This window comes from Podarcis vaucheri (genome assembly GCF_965113315.1).
Source record: "Podarcis vaucheri genome assembly, chromosome: 15".
NCBI lineage: Eukaryota > Metazoa > Chordata > Lepidosauria > Squamata > Lacertidae > Podarcis > Podarcis vaucheri.
In genome coordinates, this window is record NC_138753.1 from 27,067,013 (window position 1) to 27,079,772 (window position 12,760).

The following is a 12,760-nucleotide window of genomic DNA, read 5'->3' on the forward strand; positions in this document are numbered from 1 at the left end:
TATTGATGCCTAAACATTTCCTGCCACGAATCCACCCTCACTCACATTTATTCCTACTCTGAAATGAGTGCAGCTCAGTTTTTTACACTATTCGCTTATAAGTGCTAGCTATATTGAGAGCATGTTCTAGCTGGGGACCGTAAGGTCCCTTCAGGGTAACAAATGGGCATGCATATATGACTAACAAAAAACATTTTCTCATTCACAATGTAAAATGGAATTATCCAAACTCATTTCATGCATTTATGCAGAAGTAAGTTCCACTGAGCTCTAGGACATGGATGGGGAACCTATCCACACACCCCCAATGCTGTTGGACTTCCATTCTCATCAGCCCTAGCCAACATGCCCAGTAGTAAGGGATGATGGGAGTTGCAGTCCTACAACATCTGAACTATAACCTCTGGGAGGCTTCAGCCAAAGGGTTGTGCCAGTGTAGCAGGTGTGACTGAAGAATGTGAGATGTCCAAGCCAGCAAGCACTACCCACTACTCCCCAACAGAACCACCTATAGCCTGAGAGAACTGTTGAGTCAGGGGCCACTGGAGACCTCTGTGTCTTAAGACAGAGGCAAGGAAGGCCATGAAGCCAAGGGTGCCCTCAGTCGGCGTGAGAGAGGATCTCTGCTGCTCTATATTGATGCCATTTCTTCATTTTAGTATTTTAAAATTGTGAACCACTTTGGGTTCCTTGGCAGAAAGGCAGTATTTAAGGCAGTAAATAAAAAAAATAAGCCAGAATGAGCCACAGGTTCCCCATCTCTGCTGTAGATGGTAGCTGTGTCTGCATCCCTTGTTCAGAGCATGGGTATTGTGCCGGTGTTTGGGGTGCAACTAGCTGGTGAAACCCTGCTCACATATTTACTGAACGCTTGAGTGCTCTTGTTTGAAGAAGATGGTTAATACACACCTGTTCCAGATTTGAATGGGTCTACTCCAAGCATAGCCAAGCCCGGGTTAAGCTTCGTGTTTCTAACCCCAAATGCACAATTTTAGGCTTTTAACAGCCCACTGTGGTTTGTGAAACACAATTCCATAGAGAATAGGAGAGACCTACATTGTGTTTCTTTTGCATTATGATGATTCTGAGTTCGAATGATGCTAATTTCAGTTCATTACAGTTTCTTTAAAACTCCTTTGGAGGCACTAGGTCTGCCTGGGGGAAGGGCCCATATGCTTTGCATGCAGAGAAGGGTCCGTCCCAGGTTCTGTCCCTGAAATGGATGGACTAATGTTCTAACTCATTCTAAGGCAGCTTCATCTGCTACTAAGCTTTGAGCAGTTTTCTAGAAGGAAGGGGCTTGCGATATGTTGTACAGAGCCCTTGTGGAATTAAAACAGCATCACAGAAGATAATTTCATAGCCAAAATCACTGAGAGTGTATCCAGGCTTTTGAGAACTCTCCCATAGAATTTCTCAGAAAATCCTTTTTGCAATAAATAGTCTACAAGAAAATGACACCACAAGGTAGATTACATTCTGGCAAATGTGCTATGTGGTGACATAAAGGAGAAACTGGGTTGAGGGAGAAGGAGCAGACATGCTTGAGCTCTTCTTTTGTAGTAGAAACCTCACAAAGATGTGTTGCTGCTGCTGGTGGTGTTGGTGATATAAAGCAAAGAGCTCTGAATCCCAGAACTCATGAGCATCGCTTGGAGACGACAGAAGCACATGACAAGTAATGCAAGTTTGGCCTCACTTCCAAGTGGTGAGCAAGCAATGCTACTACTGAGCTTGCATCAGTGCCCAAATGGTTTCACATCAGCTGCCACAGGTCAGCTGTGTACAAAACCAGTTTGGCACTAGCCTGTGCCACATTCATAATATGGGCAAGTATTTACCCAGCTCTGCAACAGGAAATCCCTCCTCGTTTATGGCCTTTAGGGGACAGGAGAGTCGTAATCTGCAAGGGCTGTGGGGGAAAGGTAATTATTTCACTATCATCTCAATGCTTTTACGACACCCGGGAGAGGTAACCTGGTACACTGCCTCCCCCCCAGCCTGTCAGAACTCATTTATCCCCATTTAATTTGCGCTGCAATGTAACTTCGTCTTCAAGCACTGTAACTGCTGAATTGCTTTGTGCTGTAATGGGATTTACAAAACCTACAGCCTTCATTAGCAGCAGCAGTCAGAATAGTGTCTGGCCTAATTGACTATGGGGTTGGTGGCCAGCAAGGTAGGCAACACACTTTGTTCCTTTCAGTTAGAAAATATTTTTTGAGGCAGAAATCTAAGGACACTTCAAGGGCCAGAAAACCCCAGTTCTTGAGCGACAGATTTCAGAAAACACCTGCTCCACTTGATGATAGCTAGAATATTAGCCATACACTGTGTATTAGGAAACCTCCGTGAAGTACAATTAGCACTCACAACTTGAGCAAGCTAGGCGTGTCTTCAGGCCACTACTAGAAACAGGATGAAATCTAGGTGAAATCTTTCGATGAAGTCTACCATAGCTCTTCTTAATGTTCCTATGCAACAAGAGGTTTCTAGATGATGCACTAATGTATTGTGAGCTCTATTTTAATTTTATGGATGTATTTTTGTACCACCCACCCACCCACATGAAATATCAATGCCTCATGACCATGGATTCTGCCCTCTTCCACACATTTAATGTAATTTGTGAAAGAGCCTTGAGTGGTCTCTTTGTGTCAGTAGATCCTGCAGGGCAAAAAGACAAGCTGGCAGATATGGCTCCGCCCACATGTAAAGTCCTTAAGCTAGTGGCTACCAGTGCATCCTGTGGCAGTGAGTTCAAGAAGTGTGCTGGATATTTTCGCAAGCTGTCTGTAGGCATGGCCTCTGTAAAAAAGCCAAAGGGGACCTTGAAGCCTTCCTGCACAGCCTCCTTTGAAATGAAGGGCTCTCCAGTCAGATTATTCCCAAAGATTGGCATGGCATCATCTGTGCCGAGAAAGCCCAACCTATGAGTTTGGACGTGACCCAGTACAGATTACACTTGGGGCCATGAATACTAAGAGGAACTAGGGGGAATGCATCACATAGTAATATTTTTTTGTTCATTTATTTTGACAGCGGTAATTTATTTCCCATTATTCCTGATAAGGCACCCTAATGGAATTGGAAATATATACAAGGCACACTTCACTAAAAGCACCAGAGCTTTAATCATACAAGACCTCACTGCTGCTTCTGCTCGCCAGTCATTATTGGAATGAGGGGTGGGGAGAGCAGGGTGTTTTGTTTTTTTACCTTTCTTTTTTTTTGAAGAATGCACACATGCACCCTGAGGGATGAATTAGGACACTTCCTAATCAAACCATTTTTGCTAGGTTATGCTCCAGAATGCATTAATGCTGGAGGAAATTCTCTCTCTCTCTCTCTCTCTGAACACTTCAGCTGTCTCTACAGAGTTAGGACTGATTTGGTGTTTGGCTAGTGAGAAATTAAACACAACAAAAGTTATTTAAAATAATAATAATAATAATAATGGTGCAGTTATAACCAGCAAAAGTGTTCCACCTCTCTGCTATAGATAGTCCTAAGGCATTTTGCATTTATTAAAAAGGATAGAAAAAGTCTCCACACTTGCCCTAAACAAACAGCATCAGGGCTGCTGTGAAACTGATTTGTCAAATTTCTTTGTCAGGTGAAAGCCCATTAATTGACCCACTGGATGAGACCAAACTTCAGTCTTCTCCAGAACTCACCAGTCAGATCTTGGTTCCTAGTATCTACCCCTAAATATGTTGCTAGGCCCTCACCTTGTGAATTTTTCTTAATCCTTTTTAAAGATCCTGCACTATTGGCCACCACAGCGTTCTGTCTCAGTGAGTTTCATAGGTAGATTATAGTTTTATAGATTAAGTTCCTCCACATACTGACCGCTTCGTTGGCTGAGTGCTAGTATGCTGTTAGGGTGGGGGCGGGTAGAGAGAAACATTTATTGGGCCACTTTCCCTTTCTTTATTTCTTTTGGTTCTGCAGTGTAGTAGAAATGAAGTACTTCTTATTGTCGATGGTTCCCCAGAATTTCCTGAGTGTCCTTGTTTACTTTTTCCGCCATCAGCAAACCTGCATCTGAAGGTGAAGCAGTCTCTCTATCCAAGGAGCCTTATTCTTTCTGCGTTGCACTTGAGCAAAAACTCAGCAACAGCTTTGTTACATCAGTTGAGCCCCTTCTTGCTCAGCCAGTAGAATTTTCTTCAGATTGCGGACAAGGGAAGTTCTGTTTCCACATTCTGAATAGAATCAAAATGCTTCTTTTCCCTGAAAATACCACTGAGAGTAGAACAGGAAGTCTGGGAAGTCTTGGTCTTCAGAGGTATTCTGCCTTTGAATATGGAGGCTGTATTCATCATCATCAAACCTTTTATTGGCATCCCATACAAACATCCATAGCAAATCAGTACAGAATTCCCGCCTTCCCAGTGAATACTATGCCAAACTGGTCTCAATAGGATTATCCTTCATGAATTTGTCTTAAGCTTTCAAAGAAGGACTATACAAATTAGCGGAGGATGTATCTGTTCTCAGCGGTTGGACCTTATTGTGGCATTGACTTAAATACGAGACTCTTGGAACTAAGAGTAGGGTGTTGGCCATTGGGGTCATATGCTTGGCAAAATGTCCTGCAGTTGACCAAAGGCAAAAGACATGATCCACCTGAAAGGTTTTTATGTGCAAGCCATGTCAAAAGTAACTTCAAACCGGCCTGGATTTACACCCTAGTACTGTACCAGTTTGTTAACTAGTCTCTGGACCCTAATCTATAAAGAGTCTCTAGGTGAATTCTGAGATCCCAAGAAAGGTTATTGAGGGCAAAGCCTTTGATCCTGTTAAGCAGGTAAAGGATTAATTGTTCATCACCTCCTGGGAAACAGATCAATAACCACTACCCAAAGAAAGCAGCCTATTCACTCACCCTTCTGTTACTGTCATTTGCTCCCTCAGTGGCTGTCAAAGGACCAAAATCCATGTCAGAGCAAGTTGCCTTCCAAAGAAGGGGGAGCACAAATCAGTTCCCACAGAAAAGATGGATTGCGGGAGCCTCTTAGTCAATTATGGATTTCACCTTCCTCCCCTTCCTCCCCCGTGGCACAGTCAGCATGACAGGTGGCAAGAATGGCACTAAGGGGAAATGAGGGAGAAAGGGCACTGGAAGTAACCAGGGGAGGGGGGAGGGTGCCTGTCATTTGCTCAGGCCGTTTGCCTCTTAATGGAAGCATGATTGATTTGTTGCTGCTGTAGCGCCCGTGCTCCCCAGAACATGGATATTTAAGTTAGGAAGGAAGGAAGGGCAAGGACATTATAAAGGCAAAAGATGATATAAGGCAATACATGCTTTGTTATTGGCTTCCTTCTGTGCAAAACCTGCAAGTATTGGCATCACATTTGTTTAGTACCGGGAGAGAAATGATCACCTTCCACTTTGCACCTTTAGGTACATGGTACTTTGAGGGCCCAAGCCATCTGCTTATTTGTTTTCAGAGGCAGTGAATGTTAGGGATGTGCTGAGCCCTCAGGAATTTCCCAGGCTTTAATCAAAACCCTGTTGCCTTGACAATCTTCTGACATCCAAATCCCCTAATACACCTTAAGCTGGGGAAGGCATTTAGCAGCAACTCTAGAATAGAGAGGTCCATAGTCTCCTTCATTCTTTGACTTGGCCACACCCATGATGTAAGGGAAACCTTTTTGTATCATGGAGACCTTTCTCTTAATCGAAATGACCCTCCATAACTATAACCAGATTGAAGCTACCTTTTGATAATTTACTGTGTTTTGCCTTCTTATATTAACCCGAGAACAACCCTGCAGAATCAGGCCAAAGGTCCATGTAGCCTAGCATCTTGTTGCCTACGGTGTCAGTCCAACTGCCCTAGTGGGAAATTGCAAGCCGGAAGATGACAGCAATAGCTTTTTGTCTGCCCTGAGTCTGTTGCTCATTGGCTTCATTGAAAGATTCTGAATTCTAGTGTGATGTGAGAGGGAGAAAACAGCAGCAACAGCAACAGCAACAACAGAGGGCAGGATGGAACCCTTGGCCCTTTTTTCTGACATTCTTTAAATATTTGGAGATGTCAGAATCTCATTGCCTGTGTACTCACTTTTGTAGCCTTCATATAAGCAAACTTATGGAATGTATCCTTTCCCCCACATGTTATGATCAAGTCTAGTTTTATTATTTGTTGGTTGTGTAGATGAGCCCATATTGTAAAGCCAAAAGAAGACAACAGGCTGAAGGCGTGTGTGTGTGTGTGTGTGTGTGTGTGTGTGTGTGTGTGTTTGTAAAGGCTCATCCACAGTTGCATGGCTTCTAGGCATGGATCCAAGAGGTGTTTTTTTCTTTTGTTCCATCACTTTCCCTGGGAAAGCAGACTGTTCACAGCTGAATTGGAGCAAACATCAATCAGCTTTTCTGTGGATTGGTGTTTGCTCTGATTTAGCAGTAAATAGTAAGTTTTCCTGGGGAAAGTGTCAGGTCAAAAACCCCCAGCCCTCTTGAACCTGTGCCTAGAAGTCACAGACCAAATGGAAGAAATTGTGGGATGAAAGGGGTTCAGGTAGGTAGCCGTGTTGGTCTGACTCAGTAGAAAAAAATTGTCCAGTAGCACCTTGGAGACCAACTAAGTTTATTCTGGGTATAAGCTTTGGTGTGCGTGCACACTTCTTCAGATGAGAGGGAGAGAGAGCACGACTGTTAAGAACATGGCAGATAACAAGTCTTGGTTGGGTCAGATACCTCTGTTCCTTTTTGTTAGTTCTAATGAGTAAGCAGCTGTGGGCAAGAAGCAATCCAGGAGAGTCAGTCAAGGAGAGAGAATTTGCAGTAGGAATGGGGAGACTTTGGTTCATTCACATTTAAAAGCAAACCTACCTAATATGACCTTCCCAAAACAACATGAAAAGCAATGCACGGGCATCCTTCAAAATTTTCACATCTTCAGATTTTGCAATGCACTTCTTCGGCCAAGTAATGTGTACAGAATGTATATACTAGGGTAAAGGGTTCATAGTAATGCATATATTAGTGAAAATAGCATTTATAATTCATTATATTAGAGGGAACTGTTGTAAAATGTATATTCAGCAAAATTGCATCCAGAAATGTGTATATTAGAAATTTGCACTAAAATGCTGATGAACATTCATGAAGCCTTTGTTGTTGTTTTTTAAAAAGTTACAAACTGATGTGAACGGAAGACTAGAAAAATGAGAAACAACAAAACTGAAATTAACAGATAGGACCTTCTCTGTTTTTCAGAGTACAGTGCTATCCTAGCAAAGGATGGCTACAATCTGGGGTACAAGATAGGATTTTCATACATCACTTCATGTAGTAGCTAAGCTGGAAAAAAATCCAGGATGGTTAAATAGGCCAATTGGAGTGCTAAATGATCTGCCCATTATGGCGACTAGGTAAGAGGGACAGTTCTGCAGCTACCTAACTGCTTGTGACTGCCTTCCAAAAGAGTCAAAGAATCTGGGATAAGTTCCCCATAGGCTCCAAATCTATATAGAATCCTCGATGAAAGCATTTAAGCATGTTAGTACTTAGACGTTTGGCATTCTGCACTCTGAATCTGCAAGTCCTCCCAGAAGGAACACAAGAAATGTGTGCCGTACAGCTGCAACCATTTTGAATTTCATGCTTGTGGGATTTCATTTATGCTTTCAGTAGTTAGTTGAGCCAATCATTTATCCTTGACAGGATGTTAAATGTGAAATGTACCATTTTTTGCAGGTGAGCCCAGCGCACCCAAGCTGGAAGGCCAGATGGGAGAAGATGGAAACTCCTTTAAAGTGAATCTCATCAAGCAAGATGATGGAGGCTCCCCCATTCGGCACTATCTCATCAAATACAGAGTTGTAAGTAAGACACTGTCATCTGGGCAAGCCCTGCGTAGTGTTTTATGAATTGTTTCCTGGGCTGTCAAGTGATTAAAAACATTTTTCATTTACTATGACTTCAGTCAATCTAAATTTATGTAAGTTTGCATATCATTCTGAAGCAGCCTTTTGCTTTTAGGTGACACAGACATGTGTCTTAGCAGGCACTTGCTACCTGCAGTCTTTAGAAATACTTGCGTTAAACATGCACCTGCATGCAGCCAACCTCTCCTTCGCCCTTTTCATGCCTCTTCTGGTTCTGGGAGAGAAGCAGGGAACGGAGCTTGTTGCAGCAGCAGGAGGAGACACCCATGGCTCTGCACCAGCCCTGACTCGTCTCTATCTCTTAGCCCAGGCATAGGCAAACTCGGCCCTCCAGATATTTTTGGAACTACAAATCCCATCATCCCTAGCTAACAGGACCAGTGGTCAGGGATGATGGGAATTGTAGTCTTAAAACATCTGGAGGGCCGAGTTTGTCTATGCCTATCTTAGCCTCTCTCCTACCACCCTCCTGCTTCATTTTCTGCCTCTGATTCTGGACTTCTCTCTGCCACCAGCTCTCAGCTCACTAAGTCCTGTTACCTCTTCCCAGTCTTCTCCCTCTGACCACCCATTGTTGTCTCATCCCAGGCTTTGAGCCTTCTTCCCTTGGTGGTTCCCCAGCTGGTTCCTCCCATTATACCTTTATGTCCAACCAGCCCATGACATAAGTGGGTTGTTGGTATGTGTTGTACAGTCTGTTTACAGTCAAATGTATTTATGTTTATATTTTTCTGTGTGGTGGAGAAGAGGCAGGGTGACCAGGCCTGATCCCTGCACCAGCTGCACTATGACACAGCAATCAGGTCCAGGTCAAGCCTGATACAGTCGCCTGCCAGCAGTGAGACTGGCTTTGGATCCAGCAGAACCTCAGCCGGGCTCAACCCCACCTCCTCCCCAGCTTTGGATCATTTTGGATCTTTCTGCTGGCAAGCATCCCACCATTGCACTTCATTGAGTGCAGCAGGCTTTTCATGAGTGCAGGGTTGAGCTTACCTTGTCTTTTCAAAGTGGCTTAAGGTGGTGTTTCTTCTTCTTCCAATTAAACATTTCTCCAGTGTTCTGTAACCTCCTTGACCGCCAGTGGTTCATGATACGTGGAATGGGGAGATGTCTCCCCATTTTCCTGTGCTTACAGGAGAACCCTGCCAAGAACGTTGTGGGTTTTCAGAAAGTATAGGTACCCGGGGGGGCTGCAGAATTCAGACCCCCAGAGCAGTGACTTATACACTGAAAGAAAGGGACCCACAAAACTCCTCTGCCACCTCAAAAGGGAGGTAAGCACAAGACAAACCCAGCACACCACCTGTGAAAATTTCAGCACAATTTTATTTCCCCTTTTGTTACTTTTAGACATATTTTCTTTTCTCGTTATTTGATGGCAAGTGGTAAAAAGACCCTCTCCCCACTAAAAAAGACAGAATCTTTTTTTGGCCAGTCAGAAGCTATAAGGCATCTTCCTAGGCTCCCTAAATTCCTACCACTTGTGTGTCAAAGGCATTACTTTAGGGCAGAGAGGAGAGGAGGAGAGAAACCGTTTGTCTGGATCTAGATGTTCTTGCATGTTCAGAAATCATAGCCTTGTCTAAACAGCAGCTCACTGCTAAACTGCCCTCCCTGCCTTTTCTATCCATTCCCACAACCCATGCTGCCTTTCCGCAGAAGCATTCCGCTGAATGGAAACCTGAGATGCGTCTTCCTTCAAGCAGTGACCATGTCATACTCAAGGCTCTGGACTGGAACGCTGAATACGAGGTCTATGTGATTGCGGAGAACCAGCAAGGGAAATCCAAGCCTGCGCATTATGCCTTCAGGACTTCAGCGCAGCCAACCATCATCCCAGGTATGGCAGCAACCAGCTTCCCGCCATTGTTTTCTGCTTGGAATTAATGCAACAGCGCCACATCCTTTAATGTGCTTGAGTTTTTTAAAAACCAAAAAACACCAAAATCCTCAGCAACTTGCTTGCTTACAGCCATTCTCATAACCGGTTACCCATCTAAAGCTTTATTACTCAGCCTTGGACATACCAAACACGATAGGTCGATCCATAGTACAGTCCAACTGGTTTAACCATTTCCCCTGCCACCAAGTCCATGCAGTGGTGGTTCCTTGTAACTCATGGCACTCAGGTGAGAATCTTCAAACCCATCATCAAGGCAAAGGGCAAAATCCAGGTCCCGTGCCATTGTTTCTGGCGATGTACTTCTCCTTTCCTCCAATGGCCAGTGCTGTGAAGCAGGCCTGGGGGACTTGTAAGCCTTCAGGTGTTGCTGGGCTACAACACCCATGATCCATGCCCACTGGCCATGCTGGCTAAGTCTGATGGAAGCTGGAGTTGCAGCAACATGGGGAGGACCAACATCAGCAGGGACTGTCGTTCAAATGTACCTGTGGATTTTTTACCCCTTCATACCACAGGAGCATCTCTGGCATTGAAGCTTAAGCAGATGAGATGCTCAAGAAGTGTGAGCTTTTCTCCTTCTTAGTTTTCACATGCGATTTTTTGCTTTCTTTCATATCGGCTATTTCCCAAAATATATCCAAAGGAGATGCAAGCTTAATATTCAAAGAAAGCGTTCTAGCTTGATTTTTTTACCACACAGAGGTGTGTTTACACAAATGAGAAACCACAGAAGATATGTAGTAAATAAGGCACTTTATGGTATTATTAAAAATCAAAAGCTTAACTCAGTCTTTCTAATGCATACCATATATCAAGCCAGTAATGCCTGGAGGAAAAGTTAGCAGCTTTGGAGCAGCTGAAGAAGGCCTTGGCAGGAGTGCCCCCCCCCAGATGTTACTGGATTATAACTCCTATCCTTTCCTATTGGCCACACTAGCTGGGGCTGATGGAATCTTAACATTTCTAGAGTCTCAGGTTAACCACCCCTTCTTAAAATGTCAACCACAGGCAAAACCAAACTTAGGGATTAGCAAAAACACTGGTGACACTTGATATTAGGTACCATTGTGACCATGAAATTGTTCACCTCTACAGAACTCTTGCTATTTTAGACCTTGAACAAATAGTGTCTCAAAAATAACTGTTTTGGCAAATTTAAATATTGATTGCACAGCAAATGCAGAACACCGAGTCCACGGGCAGAGCAGCTGCCTGAATGTTGGGCTATGAAATCACGTTGCAACATGCTGCTGTTATTTGGAAAGTAATGTAGTGAGCCGTGGACTCAGAGCAGAAGGAGGAAAATCACTCATTCACTTGCCACACACCTCTTAGCCTAAGCTTTCTATACTTGGTAATATAAAAAAAATTAAAATTCAACATTTCTTGCCAAGGCAGCTTAATCACACATTGTGCCAAGAAGAACTGAACCTCATGACGCAAATTAAGACCATGTTTATATTTGGCTTCGTTTGCTTAATCCATTTTGTGTTGGCTCATGAAGGTAACGGGCAAAAGAGGAAAACATTTTAGGAGCTAGAAATAGGTTTATACTAGGCCTGACATATTTGGGGGGGCGCAGAATCCTTCTGGAGGGTCACATGTCTGCAGCAGGCAAGTGCAAGGGATACTAGAATCACTACAGTATCCCTTGAATTTAACAACTGCTGCTAGAAGCATGACCCCAAGGAGGATTCCCCACCCACAAATAAATCCCATTGTGCCTGGAATACATCTATATTTACTCTTTTTTGCCTATCAGTGATGTTTCCCCCATTTTTGTGGTGTATTTTACTCATCAACTTGATGAGCAACAGAGAGAAGGCTAAAGACTTCACTCCATGCTCATGGCAAGCCCAGTGCCTCCATGCGTATAGCTCCATTTTTGGGTAAAGGTGATGGAGACACCTTGGAGAAGAAGGCTTTACTTGGGCTTTGTGGTAATCTTTGCATTTTGCCTCTTCTCCTCTTACTTTCGGAAGGGTTGAGGTGGACACAGTGTCATTTGCCACCTAAAGATTACGCCTAACTAAGCAGAGACACTCAGTAACATACTAAACTGACTGATATTCTCGTTTGCCACACCAGCATCTCTAATGTTCCACACCATCAACTCTTTGAAGGACAAATTTCATGGCCAGAGCTGTAACAAATTCTGGGGTAGGGCAGTGGTGGTGTTTGGTTCTCAAGCGCGTTTTCCAATTCAAATTTGTTTCCAATAATTTGAATTTATATCTTCCTGGTTTGACTTCCCCTTCCCCACCCCAGCCCCCAAACATTCCAAATTATTGTTGGATCCAGATCACTAAAAGAAAAAGGGAAAAGGTATTTAAAAGGGAATTGAATTGGCTGGTTGAAATTTGGCATTAACGCCATAAAACTGAGTCACAGAACTGGCAGCGAAATTTCAAAGTTCAAGTCTGAAATTTAAGCATTTGGCTTTCTGGCTGGAAAATTCTTTCAAAATTTTGCAAAAACTAAAAAATCCATTTCAGCTCCATTTTATAACCTGCTTTAAGTTCAAATGGAAAGTGTGACAGTTTACAAAACAGGGGTGAAAAGCAGTTGGAAGCCCTTAGGGTTAGCAGAGGAGCACAAGAAATTATCAGCTGGGAGGGACCAGAGAAGACTGGCCTCTTCTTCCCTTTAATAGAGTGTGAGGCACTGCTGCCGTTGTGTGGTTTATTTAGCTCTGGTGTGGTGTAGAAGGTGCTATACAGAATGTGGCAAGACCATTCTCTGCCCAGAGGATTTGTAGTCAACATTATGCCGACACAATTGGCACATGGGGAAGGAAGTCCAGGACTGGCAGTGAGGTGAGGGGCTGGGGAAAGCATGGCAATTCTGGCTGGGACTAATGGGAGTTATACCCTAAAACTCCTGGAGGCACCAAATTGGCAAAGGCTGCTTTGATTCAACTCCCTCCTTGTTCAGTGGTGCCCATCCTCCAGC

At 43.7% G+C, this 12,760-nt stretch overlaps 1 protein-coding gene across 8 annotated transcripts in view; it reads left to right on the plus strand.

The window, feature by feature from the left end:
- NCAM1 (neural cell adhesion molecule 1) overlaps positions 1-12,760 on the plus strand; it is a 216,139-nt gene that overhangs the window by 180,466 nt on the left and 22,913 nt on the right. For all 8 annotated transcript variants that reach the window (XM_082200931.1, XM_082200933.1, XM_082200932.1 and 5 more), the window contains 2 exons: positions 7,715-7,839; positions 9,565-9,745. In XM_082200931.1, coding sequence (XP_082057057.1) covers positions 7,715-7,839; positions 9,565-9,745 — 306 coding nt within the window. The remainder of the gene's footprint in view (positions 1-7,714; positions 7,840-9,564; positions 9,746-12,760) is intronic.